Raw genomic sequence first — 22,768 nt, forward strand, 5'->3', positions numbered from 1 at the left:
GTGAGACAACACCCAAAGTGGGAGAAGCCAAGGGGAGCCTATGCAAAAGCCAAATGTGATGCAATTGTAGATAATAAGGAAGAGAAAGTGGGGGTTAAGGGTTATAATTAGAAACTCAAGTGATATTCTAGCTTCTTTATGCTCATGTGTAAGTTGTATGATGAAACATATTGTAGCTGAAGCGTTAGAACTCAAAAGAGCTATGATATTCTGTATGGAATTGGGACTGCCTCAAGTGGTTCTAGAAGGAGATGCTCATGTTGTAGTGAAGGTTGTTACAAACAATAAAGAAATAAACACAGATTATGGAGTATTGATTGAAGATGCAAGAAGAATGTTGGTGGGTAGACCAAACTAGAGTCTAAAATTCACCTATAGAGAGGGTACGATGGTAGCTCATAAACTAGCTAAGTTAGCTATCAATATTTTTGAAGAAACTGTATGAATTGAAGAAGGTCCTAGTCAAATTGTTAGCCCAGTCATAGTGAGAACGCTTATGATGAATATTCTATCGATACTTATGAATAAAACTACAAGCTATGTTTTTCTTTCAAAAAAATAAATTAGCTAATCGAAAATGACATGATTGAGTCAATTTAGATTTGTAATCGGTTTCAAATCTATGTAAAAATAATAAATTTAAATCAAGGGTTAATTGCAAAATAACCACATGAGTTATCACTTTTTTGTAATTTAAAACCTTAATTCTTAAATTTGGCAAAATAAATCCATAAATTTTCACATTTTTACAATTTGAGGATTTCGTCAATCTCCCGTTAGAAAATTGACAAGAGGATTGCTATATGGTATGAATTTGTCACACGTAAGCTTTCACTTAGATGGTCTGGATATTGTTGTGTTGTGTTAGACAATGAGAAAGTGACACGTGACCACTTATTAGTTTCTAAAAGAAAATTGACAAAAGTATCTAATTGCAAATTTGTTGAAGTTCAAATATTAATTTTGTAAAAGTTAAAATTTGATTTTTTGAATTGCAATTATGTGAAAATTTAGGTACTAGTTTTGTAATTAACCCTAAAATTGATTATTCTAATGGCAAATATGTGAAAATCTAGGTACTAATTTTGTAATTAACCCCTAAAATAAATTTTAAGACTATCATACCGTGTTGTGTCAAAAGTTATCTGCCCTAACAACACCCAACCAATTGCAGCACATTGTAAGCGAAAGATACAATACTACACAAAAATGAGGAATGCATCAAACCTTTTTATAAAATAATCTTTAACCTTGTAAAAGAAAAATTATAATTCGCAATTTTTTTACAATCATTTACATAATCATATTTTACATAAAAGATACTTTTATAAAATGAAAATAACTTATAAAATATCATCATTTCATAAAAATACTCACATTTTAAAATTTGATTGCCTAAAAAATTATGAAAATGTCATTACAAATAGATCAAATGTAAAGAAAATTATAGATTATAGAGTAATAATAATCCCACAATTCTTTATAATTATTTTAGAACTCATTTTTAATTAATCCATACAATATCTCACTCTCTTAAAAATAAAATTCAGGTTTCATTTATGTAAAGTTATAAAATAACTGTAAGTAAATTTTTTGTTACAAAACGTAAAGAAGAGTGGATAATGCTGGTGAGAGAGTATTATGTAGTCGCGGAAAATCGGTGGCAGAGGTCGTTGCCCGTCAGTCCCCATATTTCGGTTGAAATTGTTAGTAAGCTTATATAGCATTTGAAGTTAAATTGAGAATAAGTGTTACAAAATAAAAGGACATTTAAAAGAAAGAAGAAAAAAGTTGAAGGAAAAGGAAGGGACGAGCGAGACGGAGATGAAGGGCGGGGCTTCTTCTTATGGATATTCGGCGAAAAGGCGATGGAGGGGGCTGGTCATTGGGGTGCTGGGACTTGTTATCCTCTCCATGCTCGTTCCTCTTGTCTTTTTGCTTGGCCTTCACAATGGCTTTCGCTCTGCGGGTAATTCTCTTTCTAGTTTCCACTTATCTTTACTTTGCTTTGTTGAATCTTACCTCTAACTTCTTCTTCTTCTTCTTTTTAAATTCTGTTTAGATCTGTTAGTCGTTCCATGTCAATTCCTCATCCCCCCCCCCAAAAAAAAATATCATCTCTCCCTCCTAATTAGGGCACATTGTCTCTCTATCTCTTCCTCCAATTGAAATTGGGCGAATGCTGTCTTACTCCCGTACTTGTTCTTCACTCCTTCCCTATCTCTATCCATTTTCCATTTTCTCAGATCGATCGAGATGAAGAATAGTGCGAAGAGATTCTGATGCAAGTTCATTGGCTGTGGCTTTTTAATCTACTACATTTCATATTGTGTTTTCTTATGCCTCTTTTTCACCAATCTGATGGCAAGTGTGTGGTTTTATACTACTTAATTGGCTAAAGAATATAGTCCCAAACCCTGAGGGGTAGCTCAGTCGGTCAGGACTTGGGTTTACTCTCGGTCACTAGTTCGAGTCCCTCAGGCAACTGGAGGTTTACCTAGCCATTAATTATAGGTTCTGTAAGATTAGTCGAGGTGCTCACAAGCTGGCCTGGACACCCACAGATATAAAAAAAAAAATTTAGGTTGTTATGATGCAATTGTTACATATTGGGCTTATATCAGTTAGTTATCATGCAATTGTTACATATTAGCTTTTGTTGTGTAACTTATAACTTTTTGGGATTGTTTTGATAATTACACTCTTTATTTATCCCCTTTCAGCATGAGTACATTTTTCCCATTTATATAAACTTTTAGCATCATTGAGAAATTCTCATCTGCTGCAGGATATCCGTCCGAGCAACAAAGGCCAACTTCAGTAAGTATTTGCACATTTTTGGATTTTGGTACATCTCTTGGTGCTTTCAATTATTTTGCGTCGTTGTTGACTCTCTCTCTCTCTGCGCCCCAACCCCCTTCCCCCTTTCCCCCCGGCCCTCAAAAAAAAAAAACCTGTAAATCAGGAGAGTCGAATAGGATATGACAAGTACGAAGTCAGAGATGCTTGGAATGAGTCCGAGGTAATGCATTTTCCACTAGGCTAAAAAGAAAATTCAGCCCTAACTTAATACGGCATCCTAGGGACAATACTATCATTTTTCTACACTAATTTTTTTCATTCACTCATCTGTATAGGTTCTGGATTTCAAGTATTCTAAGCTAGTTAAATACATCTTAAGCTGTTTTATGTTGTACTTTTGATAGCTTTGCACTAGACCTATATTGGCATCCTTTTGCAGACTTTTGATGGTTTGATGGTGTAGAAAGTTTCATTCTAGATTTTTTTAAATTTTTAACTTCATACTTTGGTCCACAACTCCTCAGAATTAAAGAACCTCATTTTCATCTATATATACCCTTTTTTTTTTTTTCTGAACAAAAAGGGAAGGAGGGAGGGACCATAGGTGGCTTCTCTATTTGATTGTGACCATAGTAACACCATACCTACTGGGAACTGAACAAAAGGGGCCAAGGCGTTGGGAAGCCGCAAGTGCTTCCTCAAGTTGGGTTTGAGCCATAGCTTAGACCCCTGCCCAACTAGAGAATTTAATGAATCCTCAGGCAGCTAATACTACTAGTCTAAGGTGAATCCATATTTGGCTTCGAACCTAGGAACTAGTACATGCCAAACCACTTGGGAGTAACCCAAGGGCCATTGAGCAACCACCCATGATGGTGTTTTTATATTCCTCTGTTATATGAAGATTGAAGACTAGTCCTGTAACAATGCATGCTTTAATTCTGTTACAGGGGGATCAATCAAGCCATGTATGCGATCTTTTTAGAAAATTGGGACCAACTCTTCCAAAGGTTTATGCATAATGCTCTAATGGGTCAATACTTCACTTCGTTTACTGTTAAATCACTGGAATTGGTATTATTGTATGTGCCATGTTTGTAAATGGTTTAGATAATGCTTACACAATTGACAGTTTAATGACTCTTCGAATTGTTAAATTCCAACTGGTTTACATTTTCCTTTTATTCATTGTGTGAAAGGATTTGAGTTTGTGCTTTGGTCAATAATGAAAGCATAGATGATCTGTGGAGGTAAATGAAACAAGAAACTTGAACGACATACAAAGGTCATTTTATCGGTTGGAATCACACATTCATGGCATGGTCGGAAGTAATTGCTGAGAGGCATAAGAGGGTTTTCTAGTGATTGCAAGAATTATTCTTTATTTTGTATTGGGGGGTGGGGGGGAGGAGTGGAACCTGATGAATAATATATATATATATATTTTTTTTCTTTCTGATAGGTAAAAAGTTTATTGATCCACATAAATAGGCAAAGCCCGAGTACACAGGAAGTATACAAGAAAGACCCTAATTACCAAACTACGTGCTATTGATAGAAACCTGAATAATATAATATGAGTCTCTTTGTTACTTTCATATTTTGTCGACATTTGAGTCCCATTGAAATATATGCAGTTAATTATTTCTTTGGTTCTCTTTCCTTCTAAAGTCTATGTAATTTAGTTAAGCTGTTAACTTACCATTAACGAGTGTCTTGCAGTTAATGGACCGAAAACAGAAAGATGCACATTCATTTTATTTATCAGCTTGTTGATTTTTTAAGTGCGCTAACGTAGGCATCTAAAGTCATACTTGAACTTGGCATTTTTCTCATCTTATGTTCTGTGGCAGGATGTTCTTAGAAACTTCACCAATAATGCAAAGAATAAAACCTTTGGTAGGGGTTCCAAGCACAATAGTCAGGCGACAGAAGGTCTTGCTGAACTCCATTTTGTATAACCATTATGTACAGGATCCTTCCTGCCTTGTTAAGAGATGAGCACTCTTTTTTTTTTCTTCCTCTTCTTCTAATTATTATCAATTAATGGTTTTCCAGTGCCCCCACGTAGCATTGCACAATCTCTTCCCGTTAAGAATGTAAGCATGCTTCACTATTTTGCTATAGATTTCTGCTAGCATGCTTGTCAATTGTGTTCTTTTAATTGCTTTAGTGGTTGATTTGAATTCTGTAGCAGAATACCAATGTTGATGCTGCAGTTGGACTCCCCTTATATGCAAAGGATGTTGTCGATGACATTGGAAAATTATGTGAGTTTAAATTTGGTAGTTATTGTCATTGGCGTCAAGAACATAGAGAAGAAATGAAGGATTCTATGGTGAAAAAGTTGAAGGATCAATTATTTGTGGCTAGAGCATTCTATCCTAGTATTGCAAAACTTCCGAGACAGGATAAGTTGTCTCGGGAATTGAAACTAAATATTCAAGAACTAGAACGTGTTCTTAGTGAAAGCACTACAGATGTTGATCTTCCACCACAGTAAGTGATAACTACCTTTTCATGATCACCCCATTTTCCATCCTTGTCTTGTCATGTCATATTTATCAAAACTGGCTTGTAACATGATGAATAACTCTCCTTTCTTCAGGCACATCGCATTTGCTTTTTTCTAGAACTGTTTATATATATATATATATATTTTTCTCTTTTGGAATTATGTTAGCTGCAGAAAACTTAGAAAGCCTTCATGATTAGCATGCAAATATATATATTTGCATGTTTACTTATCAAAAAATGTTTTAGATTTTCGCTTCTGTAAATGCTTTTGGTTTTTCTTTTGGGTGCTGTATATCCAGTATACCACTACTAGGTTCTTTACACTCACTCTGATTATAACTTCTTTTTGGTTTATGTGGTATTCCAAGCCCTAAAAATTTTCTTTTGGGCTTATTTATTCCTTTCTTTGTTTTTTCCATTTAGTTCTGCTTGACCTTGTTATTGCTTTGTCATCTCAATTAGTAAATCATCTTAGTCAGCTCTAAACTATTGAACTCTCACCCGTATTTATGATAGTTTTGTTCAATTCTTGACGCATGGTTTATTTTCATTTTTCTAGATTTTTAGTACTGACCTTCTTGGAAAGCTTGAGTTTTTGGCCAAGCTGCTGTGACAAGTAACATTTAAAATACTCAGACAATTGCATGTAGGAGTTAAAAATACTTGTCTGAGAATTTTAGACAGAAGGTTCTGCTTGAAACCTTATTTCTTCTTTTGCTTTGGATGAGGACAGGCAGACTTTTTGATTTGCAACTTCCTGAGTAGCTTGATTTTCCCATCTTTATACAATCACTCGTTAGGTCTTTTGGCAGACAGTGATCAAGGCAACCAGTATTCTCATCATATGTTTCTGCAAGTACCATGGACTATTATAAGATATTTTCTCATTACGTGTTCAACACACTAAGAACAAAATTATTTCATTAGGATTGCTAAGAAGTTACAGAGGATGGAAGCTGCAATAGCCAAAGCCAAATTATTTCATGTGGAGTGTAACAATGTTGACAAGAAATTGAGACAAATATATGATATGACTGAGGACGAAGCTAACTTCCACATGAAACAGAGTGCCTTCCTCTACCAACTCGCAGTCCAGACTATGCCAAAGAGTCTTCACTGCCTGTCAATGAGACTGACAGTGGAGTATTTCAAATCTCCTCCTAACGATATGAAGCTCTCTATGGCTGAAAAGTCCACAGATCCTATGTTGCACCACTATGTTATATTCTCCAATAATGTGCTCGCCTCATCAGTAGTAATCAACTCAACTGTTATGCATTCAAAAGTATCTTTCAAACATTCTACCAGTCCCATTTGACTTTTCAATTTTCATTATTTTTATTCATAACACTGATTTGACTATCCTGCTATGTTTCAGGAAAGTGTGAATCAGGTGTTTCACGTGCTTACAGATGAACAGAATTATTTTGCAATGAAACTATGGTTTCTTCGAAATACTTACAAGGAAGCCACAGTTCAAGTGTTGAACATGGAAAGTCTTAAGCTGGACAACCATAGCAAAGCAACTCTGTTGCATCTTTCCCTGCCTGAGGAGTTTCGTGTTTCCTTCCACAGTGTTGATAGTCCACCTATGGCCCCTATTAGAACAGAATACATGTCTATTTTTTCTCACTCACACTATCTTCTCCCCAAGATATTCCAGAATTTGAATAAAGTTGTGGTTCTTGATGATGATGTTGTTGTGCAGCAAGACTTGTCAGCACTATGGAGCCTCGACATGGGAGGGAAAGTCAATGCTGCTGTGCAGTTCTGCTCATTGAGGTTGGATCAACTAAAAAAATATTTGGGTGAGAACGGTTACAATAAGAATTCTTGTGCATGGATGTCTGGATTGAATGTAATTGATCTGGCAAGGTGGAGAAACTTAAATCTTACGGAAACTTTCCAAAGGTTGGCACGGGAGGTGAGTAATGTTGAATTTCATTTGATATGTTGTCGTTTTGAATATGTTTGGAATCACTTGTGGTTTGCCTATGCCAAAGCTTAATTTTTTGTGAGCCATCAAGAATGTCTGACTCTTTTATTTCAAACTAAACTTGATTTGCAGATGACCACGCATGAAGAATCAATTGAAGCGGTTGCATTGCGTGCAAGCTTGCTCAGCTTTGAGGGCCTAATTTATGCTATTGATGGTGGTTGGATTCTGTCTGGACTAGGACATGACTACGGAATTGATATCGAAGCCATTTCAAAAGCTGCAATTTTGCACTATAATGGTAACATGAAACCTTGGCTCGAGCTAGGAATTCCAAAATATAAACATTATTGGAAGAAGTTTTTGAGCCGAGAAGATCAGTTCTTGAGTGAGTGCAATGTAAATTCCTAGTGAACTGATGGTGGAAATCCAACTTTCAAACTTCAGATCTATAAGGGGCTCAAGAAGTGAGGATTCAGTTTTTTGTTTGCCAAGAAATTGTTTCCAATCTAGGTTTTGCAGAGTATTGGGCTGCACGGAAGAGATGGCAATGACGATTTCCACGATAAAATAGTTCATTTTTTCAGTAAATAAGAGCTCCGGAATATTTATCCACTTTCTGGCAGAGCAGAACAGATTTGGTCCGCTCTTGACTGCTACAGTTGCTACTCATGGGCATTTGAGGTATCAATGAAGATTTGATGAACAACGCAGGGAATGATACGAAGATCTTTATTCTCTGCTTCTTAGCTTGACGAAGTGAACGAGTGGAGTGGAGGAAATCATAACAAATTCTCTGTGGGCAACAAGTTTGCAACTGTATGTTTCTTCCAAGTGGATTCACTTGTCATGATGATGTATAATGTATACCTGTTGACTTGAAAGCAAGTAATGTCTCGTCTTTGATTAGGAAAAAAAACAAAAAAAGAGGAAGTAATCTCTTCATTTGGTGTTAACTTTTCCTTCGGGGCCTTGTTTATCTGATTTGAGCGAGTCTTTTATTAAGTCATGATACCATTAATGGACTAAATTTTCTGTTGTATTTGTAGACTAAATTCACATAAATATATAGGATTTTGGTTAGTGTGTTAAAATGTCAAAACGTTAATAATTTTTTAAGGTAGTTGAATCGATGTTTGCGCTAGAATCCTAGATACAACCCTTTCTTCCCGCCCTCTCATTCTCTGGCGAGATCTTTTGGTTTATCTTTATCCATATTGAAGTTTAGGAAATCTTAGTGTTTCTTAGAATCCAATTTTCTATACTCAAAACTTTTTTCCCCGGTGCTTTTCTATCTGTATTTTTCATATTCTTGTTGCGGTGTTGTGATGTCTTGTTGCGGTGTTGAGATGGAGTCAATCAAAAATGTTATTATAGAACAAAAATGCTTTGAGTTCAAGAAGGTCAATGATAGGTGGTGGAGAATCATGGAAAGTAGTTGCCGTGTTGTGAAATACATCTCCATGGACCAAGACTTGTTGAGATGGCTGGCAAACATGGTGAAAGTAGGCGTAGTAAATGGGGGTTCTTCTGAGTTTTTTAGAACGAAAAGAAGCGGGGCTTAAGTGTTGGTGGTGCAGCGATAGAGTAACTTCTATGGGAGATTCTTTTCCGTATCGGAGTTCGGTCAAATGAAGAGGCGTGGGATGCTAGTAATTCCAGAAAGAAGGGATGGGGTAGGTTGGAGGACTTTCGGGGATATGTTGAAGGGGATCTCTGTAGCTTCCTCTGTTTTGGGAGAAAAGAACAGAGACAATCACGCATGGAAGCCCATGCCACCACTACGTACTATGTCGCTTCCGTCATATAGGGAGGCACTCCAAGGTCGGATTGAAGGGCCTCGAGATACAAAAAAGCCAAAGGTGGCAGGTCTGTCCAGGTCTAAGATGGGAACTCTTTCGGAAAGGGTGCAGTATGGTGAAGGGGATGGTAGAGGAGGTGTCGACCCGAAAGAGGAAAACTGGGTGGAGACGTTAATTGATACTGAAAAGCAAATGGGAGAGTTGAGTTTTAAAATGTAGTGGTTGAAGCGGTGCATTTTGAAACAAAATGTAATGGATGTAGGCTTGAGTGGAACGGGCCAGGGTAGGGTAAATGGGCCCAGCTTGGAAGTAAAGGGCCCAAAGTAGGAAAATGAGGTTTGGCTTATCCGAGACGGAGGGAGAAGCCATCCGTCTGAAGACCTAGGCCCATCGGAGAGCAGGCCTAAGCCATCTTCGCTGATGAGGCCTCAGGTGACTTTGCCGCAATTCATCAGCCCACCGATGGAAAGCACGATGCCAGTGGTGCTCACAACAGAGCAAAAAGACAATTCTCAAGCTCTCCACGACGGCACGCCTAGCTCAAGATTCTCGGAATCTACCCAGAAATGCGCGACAGAAGTCACTGGGGCCTCCTTGACGCCAACATAGGGGTTCTGTGAGGTCGGCATAGGTAAGGAGGCATCAATCCTTAACTCGGTTCCACTCTCTCTTGGAGGCAGTTACGGAACCAAGTGGTGAGCCAATCTCTCAGCATGGGTCACCAGTATATGCACAAATGACGTCGATGGTCTTCGGAGAGCCTTTAGGCACAACTCAAACCGAGGTTCTGGTTTTGGAAGCAGATGAGAGCACCTTCGAAGCACGGGAAGCAATTAAAAGCGTGTCTTCCGTGAATGTGCTAGAGGAAGGGGAGGTGAATACTGAAGTAGAGGGGTACATTAATAAGGAGATGTGGTTGCTAGAAATAGAAGGGGGCCAAAGGGGCCAGAAGGTATGGAGGAGGTTGAGTTGAGGGAAATTGAGACTAGCGAGGCTGAGGGAGATATGGATAATCCTATCCTGCTACGTATTCTATCTCCAAATCCGGTGTTCAGATTTTCTTCGGACTAGGTGCTAAAAGAAGTTGAGAAACTTCATGAATGTGTGGGGATTTCATGTCCTGAGTTTGAAGATCAGTTCAAGGCTCTTCTAATTGTGATAGAGGCAGGGAGAACTACAATTCTAAAATCAGCTGTGAAACAAGACTGGGAATTGAAACGCCTCAAGAGTTATATTAATTATGATAATAAGGAAGGAAGTGTGGGGAGGGAGAGGGTGAAGGGAAGGGGGCTAGTGTCTTTTATTAATGTCTAAAATTCTTTCGTGGAATGTAAGGGGGATCCAATGATGTGAATAAGCGCCTTTGCATTAGATCCCTTCTCTGTATTTGGAAGGTGGACATTGTTTGCTTTCAAGAGACCAAGTTGTGTAGTATTGATAGGCACATAATTCGTAGTTTGTGGGGCTGCTCCTTTGTGGGGTGTTGCTACTTAGATTCATCAGGGGCTTTGGGAGGTGTGTTGGTATTGTGGGATAAGCGAGTGGTGGAGATGGTGGAGGAATGTATCGGGATGTTTTCATTGATAGTATCTTTTAAAAATATTGAGGATGGGTGGATGTGGGCTCTAGCTAACCTGTATGGGCCCAATGCGGATAGAGAGAGATTTATTGTGGGAGGAACTGGTGAGTTTACATTCCGTTTGAGACTTACCTTGGGTCTTTTGTGGATATTTTAATATAGTCAGGTTCCCTAGTGAAAGGGAGGGGGCATCCATATCGACAGGCACAATGGAAGCTTTTTCAGAGTTGACATTTGATCTCAATCTTGTGGACTTGCCGCTGCAAGGGGGGCATATACTTGGTCCAATTGTTGAGGGGGGTCTCGACTGGATAGATTTCTAGTCTCTTCTTCTTGGGAGATGCGTTTCTCTGATCTATGCCAGAAAAGGTTGCCACGGGTGTGTGCTGATCATTTCTCAATTTTGCTTGATTGTGGTGGCATTCATGGGAGTAGGCGCTCATTCAAATGTGAGAATATGTGGTTGGAAGTCGAAAGATTTGTGGACAAGGTACGGGATTGGTGGGATGGCTATTCTTTTGATGGTACTCCTAGCTTTATTGTGGCGGGTAAACTTAAAGCTCTTAAGTTTGATGTAAAAAAGTGGAATGTAGAAGTTTTTAGACATACAGAAGTGCTGAAAAATATCCTATGGGAAGAGTTGCATGCTTTGGAGGAAGGGGATGTTAATGAGGCTTCTTTGTCAAGGAAGAACGCGATTGTGACTGAAATTGAGAAAATCTTGCTGATGGAAGAGATATCTTGAAGACAAAAATTTAGGGCGCTTTGGTTGAAGGAGGGGGACAAGTGCACCAAGTTCTTTCACAAGGTGGCCAACTCACATAGGCGCAACAACGCTATTGAAGTCCTCCACTCCGGCTCATAAGGGTTGCATTCTACTGAAGAAATTCAAGACCACACAGTGCAGTATTATGAGGAACTCCTTGCTGAAAAGGTAGATTGGCGCCCCAAACTTGACGGTTTAAGTTTTGAACAGCTAGGTTCAGAGGTAGCAGAATGGTTGGAGAGGCCGTTTGAGGAAGAAGAGGTGCATCTTGTGGTGAAAGGTATGTGTAAAGACAAAGCCCGAAGCCCGGATGGTTTTCCATGGCTTTCTTTCAAGAACGTTGGGATATAGTGAAGGAGGAAGTAACGAAGATTTTTCATGATTTTAATACTAGTCAATGTCTTCCCTCTATCGGACCCTTGACATTTAGACCTTTCTTCCCTCCAACAATCATGAGAAATTGACAATCCCTTGTCCATGGTTGTGCTTTCGCTTCTCCATGTCTTTGCTGCCGCATCGGTCATGTCTGTTAGTTACAACTCCCTTCTCGAAATACCTGCGACAAGACCTGCACAATATGGTCTCAGTATGGCCATCCATTCTTCTCAGCTGCTATAACAAGTAGCAGCAGAAATATACTAGAATCTGTAATGCAATGTAGCTCACTTAGAGGGTGAGAGACCTTCTGAGAGAGAGAGAGAGAGAGAATTCTAGAATTTTGTATTCAAGATAATTGTTCAGATGAGTCCCTACAGGGACATAGCCTCTAATAATGAGTGGAACACCTCTAACTGTTTTCATAAAGCATCGACCAATAGTTAGCAACCACAAACAATTGAATAAAAAAGTGTAAGATTGTCATAACAAACCTAAACTATTAGTGGTCGTATAAGGCTTTATAGGAATTAAAAGTAACAAGTGAGCTCATGGCCGATAACCAAGCAAATGTTGGTCTTCCACCTCTAAACACTGAGCCCATCCGTGTCCTGGCCCACAAATGGCCCAATGCGTGTGACAAAGCCCTCTCATTAGAACACCTTACCCACAAGGTGTAGGTAGGCTTCCTTTAGCTCCCTATAGGGCTCTCATGTTGAGTCCTCTACTAGCTACCCTTGCCATCAGATTAGAAGCTCCATCACGGGTAAGATTTTTGATTTCTTCATCCTTCTAGCAATTACTTCTTCTGGTTCTGGTTTGATTACTCCATATGTGTCAATTAGGGGTAGGGTTTGTAGTGCCACCATGCCTTGCCCTAACATCTTTTTGATAGACATAGGGTGTATGGAGGAGGAAGGGGTAGCTCTAATTTGTAAGCTACTTCCCCAATTTTTTGTATGATTTGGTATAGACCATTGAATCTAGGAGAGAGTTTTAGGCTTTGACGATTGGCCACTGAGTGTTATCTGTAGGGTTGAAGCCTTAGGTTGACCCACTCCCCCACCTCGAGTTGTTGTTCCTCTCTCTTAAGGTCAGCATATCTCTTCATTCAACCCTGAGCTCTTTGGAGGTTATGCATTAGAAACTGTAGGATTTGGTCTCTAGACCTCAAATCCTCTTCCACAGCTTCAACTTTTAGTGGTTCTAGGGGTATAGGGAAGGAGTTTGGGAGGGGCATAGTAGTACAAGGCCTCAAAAGGGGTGATGCGTGTAGAAGGGTGGTAGGTGGTAGTCAAAACAAAATATTGTTCCACAAAAACTCATTTCATGTCCCATTTTCAAAACCAAATCCAAATCTTCATGGCCCTTCCAGCTTTACTTTCTTCTCAAGGAATTGGTCATTGGCATGGTTCCTGAGTCTCTTCAATTTTTTAATAAGGTGGAGTAATTCGAAAATCCTCTTGTTGATGGTCTCTAACTGGTCTTGGAAAGACTTGCAAGTAAAACTACTCTAAATCTTTAGTTCACTAGTTTGAGTCAAATTTTAGGCACGACAAAATTCAAAATCTCAATTATTGTATAAAAATAAAATATGTAATAAATAAGAATCTTGGAAAAAATATGGTCCAAATCGAAATCAAATTCATATCCAAAGTGAAAATTAAATATTTCCATAAAAGACAATAAATATCTTATTGACAATTTGAAGTGGAAAACGGCTAATTTCAGAGTCAAAATGTGGACCACCAAGCATAGTGAGTACAATATGTGCACTGAAAATAGCTTCTTAAATTGAGATCTTATACGCTACTCTGATATTTATAGTCATACTAATTATGACCAAAATATTGACATATGTGCAATAATGCCCCAATTCGAAGAATCTTCATCTCTTGTCATATTTACATTGATCTCCTTTTTCACGATAATTCGAAAAATCCATGAACAATGATACAAGACCACCTCCACATGTAACCCCCATCTAAGACCCTGGAGATTATATGGACTAACTCACTAAATTCCAAAAAAAATTGTTTAATTTTCCAAAATCTGGCACCTTTTGTAAAGACATCAACCTCGCCAGTATCTTGCCTTTCATGGACCTGTAAGAACAATGGACGATTTAGACTCACTAAACAACATTGATCATAACTCATTCATCTCACTAAAGAAAAGGCAAAAGCTTAATAATAATGGAATGTGCAAAATGTCACTTTCAGTTAACTCCCAACAATTCTTTCTACCTGAATGTCAAAAAAAATGTCTCAATTGCACTCTTAGAAATTAATTGCAGTCCAGTTTTCTCCTATCATGCAACATATCTTGTTTCACAATTCCAAAATCACTTGGCAAGAAATCTTTTTAAAACTATTTTCATAAGTAATTATAATGCCACAGACTATGTTTCATTTGTTTGGTGCATTATGGCTTTTTTTGGATAGGTATGTTTGGAGCATTATAGTTACAATAATTATTAAACTTTGGATGTTTGTAATGCTATTGATTATAAATTTCTAGAGATCCCAAAGCATTTATAGATAATGGGTATCAGTCATATTGGAGTAACAAACGACAGGCATGCAGCTGCATAAAGAGAAGACTGGGTCTTTCGAACAAACATCACTGTACTTAACTGACTGTGCTATACAAGGACAAAGTTAACTTACCACAAACTGACTCCACATACCAACCCCAGTCAATTTGGCTTTTTTCCAAGTATCTCCCAACCTAAATTATTTAAGAAAAATAGGTTCAGTTAGGAAAATATAGTTACTTACAAAAAAAATAAAAATGAACCCATATACCAACCTAAGTAAATTGAAATTAAGGCTTAGTTAAGTTGAATTTAGCATCTACTAAACAAGAGAAAAAGGGGCTGGGATGAGGGGAGTTTTTCAATAACTGAGAGAAGTTACCGAGTAAGTCAAAATTAACAAGAGCAAAAAAATGGGATTATCTTCATTTGAACCAAGGACTAATGGTGGTTACAAAAAACATTTTACAGGGAACAAGAATTACAGAGTCAACCCTATGAGCAACAACAAAGATTCTATGTACCACCACTTTGCTAGTGGGATCCAGTGGGTGTAAGCTTTTGGTTTATCATACACAAAACACCTTAGGTAATTCTCTAGGCATTTGTTCACAGTCTCACTTTGACCATCAGTTTGAGGATAGTATGAGGCGTTGAGTGCAAGCTGAATTCCTTATACTTTGAAGAGCTCTTGCCAAGAAAATCTTGTGAAAGCACTCCTTTTGTCTAAGACAATCGATTGGGGCATGCCATGTAACCTTAAAATTAGTTTAACAAATAGTTGGGCCACTGTCTTGGTTGAGAAAGGGTGAGTTATAGGGGTGAAGTGAGCATAATTAGTGAGGCAATCCATAACCACCCAGATATTGTTAAACCTTTGGGACTTAGGCAATCCTTCCACAAAGTCCATGCTAATGTGTAGCCAAAGTTGAGAGGGATTTGGATAGGGTTATAGTAGCCCGTTTGGCTTGAATTGATCAGACTTGACTCTTTGACACACCCCACATTCCCTTATAAACTTCTTTAGTTCTGATCTTACCCCAAGCCAATAAAACTCCTTCACTTAGTTAAGGGTCTTATCATAACCAGAATGTCACCCTAAGGGCCCACTGTGCAGAGTTTGCATCACCTTATGTCTAGAATCCTCATGCTTAGCAACAAACAATTTCTTCTTGTATAGAACAGGTCCCTTTTCACTGTGAAATTTTGAGGTAGATGCCCTGATGTAAACTTCTCAAGTAACTTAGCCGCATAGGGGTCTTGCTTGTACACCTCCTTGATCTCATCCCACCATTCAGTTGTGGGAATAGATAAGGTTGTAATACTCATGCCCAGCTCTTGTTTAGGGGTTTTATCCTTCCTAGATAAGGCATCAACAATACGATTTTTTACCTCTTTCTTGTATTCCACCCTTATGTCATACCCAGAAATTTGGACACCCATTTTTGTTATAGGGGTGTTCCTACCCTCTGCTCAAGTATGAATTTTAAAGTTTGATGATCTGTTTTGACAGTAAAAATATGTCCAGTGAGATAGGGTCTCTACTTTTGTATGGCAACCACTAAAGCATATAGTTCTTTCTCATAAGTAGACTAGGCTAGTATTCTTCCCTTGGCGACCTGACTAACATAAGTAATTGACCTATTTTTCTGCATCAACACAACCATAATTACCTTCCCTAAAGCTTCACACTTGATCACAAAGGGTTGGATAAAATTAGGTGGTGCTAGCACAAGGGGTTTTGTGATTGTTTTGTTCAATTTAATAAAGGTCTCTTTAGCTTCTAGGGTCCACACAAGTTGGTTTTTCTTCAACACATTAGTTAGAGGGCTAGCAATGCTCCCATAGCCCTTAATAAATTTTCTATAGTACCTTGTGAGGCCTAGGAAGTCCTAAGTCCCTTGAATGATATAGGAAGAGGCAACTCTTCCATTGCTTTAATCTTCTCAGGATCTACCCTTACCCCTTAAGCTAATATTAAATGGCTCAAATAAGTCACTTCAGCACAAGCAAACTTGCATTTAGAAGCCTTAGCTACCAAGTGGTGCTGCCTTAGTATTCCCAAAGTCACTTTCAAATATTGTAAGTGGTCTTTTATTGTTCTGCTATAAACTAAAATGTCATAAAAGAAAATCAAGATAAATCTTCTCAAATAAGGCCTAAATATTTCATTCATTAGGCTTTAAAAATTTGAGGGGGGCATTAGTTAGCCTAAAGGGCATAACTAGGAATTCATAATGGCCCTCATGTGTCCTAAAGGCTGTTTTAGGATTTTTCTTTTTTTTGATAAGGTGATAACCAGATCGTAGGTTCAATTTTGAAAAGACTTTTTCCCCATTGAGCTCATCCAACAACTCTTCAACTACAGGCATTAGGTATTTGTCCTTCACAGTGACTTTGTTAAGCCCTGTAATCTAGGGGTGGGCAGCGGGGGCGGTCACCTATTAGCCCTGCCCCCGTGTGGTGAGGTGGATTATCCCGTCTGCCAAATGTGGGCAGGGCGCATCTGGGGCCCCCAGCGGAGGCGAGGGCGAGATGATGTGGACCCCACCCCGCTTTATATATATAGTTAGTAGTCTTAAAACCCCTATTCAAAATCACAATACTTCAGTCCTTTGCATTGTAAGCTCCCTCTTTGTGCCCGAGTCATAACCCCCTTTAATCGTCGTCGCAGCTGAGTTCGTCGCTGTCAACTGTCGTCATCTTCATGGAGTCGTCGTCTGGTGCCTAGTCCCCCCCATTCACGGTTGCCCAATGTCATTGCCATTGTTGAAGCTCACCTAGGTTGCTGTCTGTGCCTCTATGGATTATCGCCGAAGGTTTCAAGGTAAAGCTTTCTCTTAATTTCGATTTTCTCTTTTGTTTTTTTTTTTTTTTGGGGAATATGGATTATGGAGGATGGGAAAGGGACTGGAAATTGAAAAGTGGAAACCCAGTTAGGGAGGGGCGGAGGTTGGATAGATTGAGGTCCACCCCTGCACCTCGTGCAGCGGACGGGGTACCTTGCCCCAGCATGGACGAGGGTAGATTGTAGGGAAAAAATCTCCACCCCCATATGGGGTGGGAATGGGGTGGCCCCGTCCTGTAGGGGGTGGGTAGCACCTCTACTGTAATCCACACACATCCTCCAAGAGTCATCGGCGTTTCTTACTAATAGCACCTGGGAAGAGTATGCTTGGCTAGATCACACCTGTCCTCAATAATTCATGGAGAATTTTCTCAATTTTATCTTTCTGAAAGTATGGGTACTTGTAAGGCCTCACCCACACAGGCAATGTGTTGGGTAATAGGGTTCTCGAGTGATCATGTGTTCTGCTGGGTGGCAGGCCCTGGGGCTCTCTAAACACATTAGAAAACTCCTTTAAAAGTTCCTTAACAGATTCTGGGATCTGTTCTAACTCCTGGGATTTTTCTTCCTCAATGAGCTGTAATCACACTCCATTTTTTTCTAGTTTATTTTTATTTATGAAGGCCCTATTCTTCAATACTGAGGGAGGGAGTCAGTCCCTTCAACTAGACATCTTTGTTCCCCTACTAGAATCCCAAAGTTAAGTCTTCAAAATTCCATAGTATTGGCCCCAACTTTCTCAACCATTGCGCCCTAACACTATATCACATGACCAGCTAGAACCAGTACATGTACTTCAGCCATAAATTCAACTCCCTGCAATTTAAACTTCAGCTTAGGGCACCTCCCCTCACTAGATATTTTTTTCACATTGGCCACCTTGACCTTCACCCTTTCCTTCCCATGAACTAAGAAATTTCATTTCCTTACTACTGAAGGCTTTAGGAAGTTATGGGTACTACTTGAGTCTATCAATACCACTACTGCTTGATTTTCCACCTTTCCTTTAATCTTCATTGTCTTAGAATTTTGGGATCCCACTAAGGCATGGAGTGAGATCTCTAGTTGGTTTTCTTTCAATTGCAGGTTCACAAACTCTTCCTCCACTAGGTCATCAATCTGTCCAGTTTCTTCCCCACTTCCATTTTCCAATTCCTCAATCAAAAACAATTTGGGGTTAGGAAATTTTTGGACAAGATTCCACTTGGAAGCATAGTAGTAATAAAGGCATTTTTCTCTCCTATTCTTCATTTGGTTTTGGTTTATCTTTTGTACTGGGACTTGGGCTTTTAAGAGTCCTTTTGTGGCTGTGGTGTGATTCACATACTGGTGTTTTGAAGCTCCTTGTTCAGGGAAGGGCAGGATCCCCTTATAATTTCTTTTTGTCACCCCCAAATGTTCTTCTTGAATTTTTGCCGAGCTGTAGGTAGTTATCAGATTGTCGGGCTTAAACATCATCACTGGTAATATTATGTCATCCCTCAATCCATTCAAAAAAATAGCTAAGATTATATGATTTAGATAACCCTCAAAGTCTATTTAAGAGAGCCTCAAACTTAGACTTATACTCCTCCATTGTTCTAGCTTGTTTTAGCCTTGTAAAGGCTTCCATAGGGTTATCAAATGAACTAGGGCCAAGCCTAGTTAAAAGAGTTTAGCTTAATCCTTCCCAACTACCCAAACTTCCAGACTCTTCTAAGTACTGGAACCAAACCAGTGCCTAGCCTTTCCATATGGAATGAAGTTAGTCTCAGCTTATGAGGGTAAAGTGTTATAAAATGCAAAGAAATGGCTAACTTTGTAGAGCCAACACGTGGGGTTTTCCCCACTAAAACTTAGGAAATCAATATGTACTAATCTTGGCATGCATGTTCCCAAGTTTACGTTGATGGTTCTGGTTTGAAGCTTCCTCATCTGATGAGTGGTGGTTCTTTATCTGCAACTCAACTGTCAATGCTATTATCTGCTGCATCTTTGAGTTTGATTGCCTTTTCAAAGCCAAGATCTTAGTCCCAACAGTTTTAAACTGTGAATCATTGGACCTTGTGAGATTCACTAAGCCTTCTTTTAGCTGGCTCATGCATGTACCCTCAGTCATTATCACAGTTTAAAGATCAAAATCTCTTATATCAATTATAGCAAGTAGTAGAAATATAGTTGAATTTGAAATGCAATGTATCTCACTTAGAGGGTGAGAGACTTCTAGAGAGAGAGGGAGAGAGAGAGAGAGGAAGAGAGAATTCTAGCATTTTGTATTCAGGATAATTGTTAAGACGATTCTCTATATGGATAGAGCCTCTAATAATAAGTGAAACACCTCTAACTGTTTCCATAGAACATCAGCCAATAGTTGGCAAACACAAACAATAGAATAAAAAAGGTAAAATTGTCATAACATGCCTAAACTATTAATGGCCTTATAAGGCCTTACAGAAATTAAAAGTAATAAGTAAGCCCATGGCCCATAATCTAGTAGATGTTGGTCTCCCACCTTAAAACGTTGAGCACATATGTGTCTTGGCCCATGAATGGCCCAATGCGTATGACAACTACTCCCAAAGCACCCTCGATGCGCTTTATACAATCATAGTCATTTCACATTCGGTTGTGTTATCTGTTGTTGCTATTCTCACTACACCGATTTGTGTCTCATCCATTGGGAAGTAAAACAATATTCTGCTATGTGCTTTATTGTTTGCTTGCCTTCTCTAACTTATTATGAAATATGGATTCTTGATTTGCATTGGCTAATTAGTTATGGCTGTTTTTCTTGTTTGTGGGTTATAGTTTTTTAGATTCATATTTTTTAAATGATGACGAACGTCAAGCCTTCAACCTTCGCTTGGGACATTTAACACAAGGCTACATTTCCCTCGTCCATGACAATTAAGATGTAATGCACCTATTGATCTAGCAGTATGCAATATATCATAGCAGAAACTTCTACTTAGGTCAAATAAAATAAGATAGATATCATGGTACTGAAGCACAAAATCTCAAAATAATAGTTTTCATAAAATCTTTCAAAAGACTTAATTGTTTCCAAAAGAACTCCCAAAACATGGGACCACCATTTCAACTGTTATCAAAACAATCAATCTAGCATCAAAAGGGGTCCCATATCAAAATGTCTTCTAGCAAGGCTGATCCTACTTAGCCTTGTCTAGGTTCAAAACCCTTTTTAGCTCATCGAATAGTTGCAACACTTCAATGATAAATTAATCGGCGGATTCCAGCCTCTCTAAAATGGATGGCTCCAGAGAGACATCATGTCTCTTTGGAGTCTCTATAGGGATCTGGGGAGCTGGTCTCTTGCACTTCCCCATGACTTTCCTCTTGAGTTTTTGTCACAACTTCTGTTATTTTGGGTGAGGGAATGATAGTGAAAACTACCAAATTGAGATTTCAAAAAATCTCAATAAGTAAGCAAATGACATTTAATAGATATCATAAGCATATGAAAGCAAACCAAAATGAATGCATGGACATGAACTTGTACTTATGCACTTGACTTTTGAAAACACAACGTGTATCAGAACTTTTATAACATTTTCACAAAAGATCTTTCATTATTTCATTCTTGAGCATTTAAAACATACAAATGAGTTTGGGTTCTTATTCATATATCATAGCATAGCATGTCTTAGAGCTCAAAGCTTTATTCTTTAACTTTAACGTATACTTGGATACCTCACAGCTCTCCAATGCACCGTATATTTCCCGCTAGTTATTGCATCAACCATTGGCCTAATTTGACCAAAGTGACTATGTCTCACTCTTAATCACACTTAGTACAGCAGTTCGCCTTTTCGCCTTTACCATAGGGTGCCCACTAGCTTTAGGTGCAACCCTGCTCTAGTATCATTTTCTTTTAGGAACCATTCGAGGCTCGTCAACTATACTTCATTGACCCAGGGGTTATCACTCCATTTTAATCACTACTGAGTTGACATAAGAGTTCCACTAAGGCATTCCCCTGTTCTAGCATTTTGGGTCGTGACAAAATTTAAACGACTCTTTTTCTTTTTAAAAATAGTTTCACAAACTCAATGCATATGACATGTACTATGAAATTTTTTACTTTCATAAGACAATTTAAAAAATATAACAAATTGTAGCAGATCATTTGACATTGACTTTGAGATTGGAATTTGAGGTGGTGAGCAAGTAAGACTATGAGATTATGAAACCTAAAAAAGTGTAAAGCAAATTAGAATTACAAACAACATATACATATGTAAAAAAGTTAAAAACTTAAAACTACAAGTACAAACTAAGATGAGATCATAAGCTTCTAGTTGTAGGCCTTTCTAACAAGATTAGATTATTGGGGACATGAGATTAGGGTTGGACAAGTGAGACTATAAAACTTGACAAAAAAAAAAAAAAAAAATACAAACATTATATAGATATTTAAAGAAAGTGAAAAACTTAGAAGTACAAACCAAGATGAGATTGAGATCAATATGAGATCACTGAGATTAGGATTGTGCATGTGACAGTGAGACTATAAAACTTGAAAAAAATAAAAGAAAAAAAATAAGAATCATAAACATTATATAAATATTTAAAAAAAAATACAAATAATTAAAAGAAAAATTTTACAAACCAATGGCTGGTGGATCAAAGTCATACTGCGGCCGATATAGACGTAGCCTCACTTCTCGAAGTTGTCCCTATAATAATTGAATTTCAAATTAAGTGTGGTTAAATAAATATAAGTAAGAAAACAATATATTATAAGCAAAAGCAAATAAATGAATTAAGACCTATTACGGATCTAGGCTAATCACCACTATCTTCATTGTCAGCCTCCTCAAAGTTTACCACATCCGAAATATGAATTGGCTTCCATTTGATTTAATTATAAGTGCAAATCAATCCCTCAATGTGGTAAGAGACAATGAATTCTATAATGGATCCAATATGAACTCCTCAGTGTTAAAGGCCAACTCTAAGGTTACGGTAGTAATAGAGATGTCATTGACCTTCCACCAAAATAAGATATCAAAATAGATATCAAAATGCCGCATAAATGTGTGCATCTTTGCTACCAAGTACCTATCCAACTCCAATTAGCCATATGTAGGCTTTCAAATATTGGAAACAATCTCATAACTCTTAACCCACCTATATCGTTTGAAACCCCCGACTTCGGGTGGAGGCGATACAGTAGGTGTAGGAGCCGGAATATTATCATCCCTAAGTGCAGCAAACTCATCAAACGATCTATTGAGGGGGGTTTCCTTAACCCTTACCGCAATTTGATTCGCTCATGCCTTCTTGTTGACTATTTCCAATCTATACACCATGCCATCAATTTTGTACTAGAGGTCAAGAACAACATCCACATATAGGAAAATGTTTATCCTACTCAAATTTCCTCAACACTTGTCATAATTAGTACTCATGCTCATTTTTGAATCATGCAACCTACTTTGGTCACTCATGCACATTTCATCTAATTGTTATTTCATGTGACATACTTGCTGACAACATTTATTGGATCAAACGTACAAAGACCTAAAAATGGTGGTTGTAACCTCATAGAAAAACCTCAAAAAATCCTACAAAAGTCCCCGCTACATCCCGATCATCATTATTAGG

At 38.2% G+C, this 22,768-nt stretch overlaps 1 protein-coding gene across 10 annotated transcripts; it reads left to right on the plus strand.

Moving 5' to 3' along the window:
- Window positions 1-1,745: 1,745 nt before the first annotated feature.
- On the plus strand, window positions 1,746-8,260 carry LOC122279196 (probable galacturonosyltransferase 7). Of its 10 annotated transcripts, none has more exons than XM_043089608.1 (10): window positions 1,746-1,969; window positions 2,789-2,820; window positions 2,936-3,022; window positions 3,753-3,812; window positions 4,656-4,737; window positions 4,861-4,901; window positions 4,997-5,301; window positions 6,247-6,574; window positions 6,698-7,243; window positions 7,388-8,260. In XM_043089608.1, exons 1-10 carry the CDS (start codon window positions 1,825-1,827, stop codon window positions 7,664-7,666), a joined length of 1,905 nt encoding a protein of 634 aa, XP_042945542.1. In that variant the 5' UTR covers window positions 1,746-1,824; the 3' UTR covers window positions 7,667-8,260. The 10 variants fall into 10 exon arrangements, with proteins under 10 accessions (XP_042945542.1, XP_042945538.1, XP_042945539.1 ...); XM_043089604.1 differs by having other exon boundaries at window positions 1,747-1,969; window positions 6,247-6,604; XM_043089605.1 differs by having other exon boundaries at window positions 1,747-1,969; window positions 5,000-5,301; window positions 6,247-6,604.
- The last annotated feature ends 14,508 nt before the right edge of the window (window positions 8,261-22,768 follow it).

This window comes from Carya illinoinensis, chromosome 10 (genome assembly GCF_018687715.1).
Source record: "Carya illinoinensis cultivar Pawnee chromosome 10, C.illinoinensisPawnee_v1, whole genome shotgun sequence".
NCBI classification, from domain to species: Eukaryota; Viridiplantae; Streptophyta; class Magnoliopsida; order Fagales; family Juglandaceae; genus Carya; species Carya illinoinensis.

Bases quoted from the DNA above. Each gene is read 5' to 3' on its own strand.
- LOC122279196 (XM_043089604.1), top strand. From the start codon at position 1,825: ATGAAGGGCGGGGCTTCTTCTTATGGATATTCGGCGAAAAGGCGATGG. The intron at 3,023-3,752 runs GTAATGCATTTT...ATTCTGTTACAG, and splicing joins ATGCTTGGAATGAGTCCGAG to GGGGATCAATCAAGCCATGT. The intron at 4,738-4,860 runs GTCTTGCTGAAC...ATGGTTTTCCAG, and splicing joins CAATAGTCAGGCGACAGAAG to TGCCCCCACGTAGCATTGCA.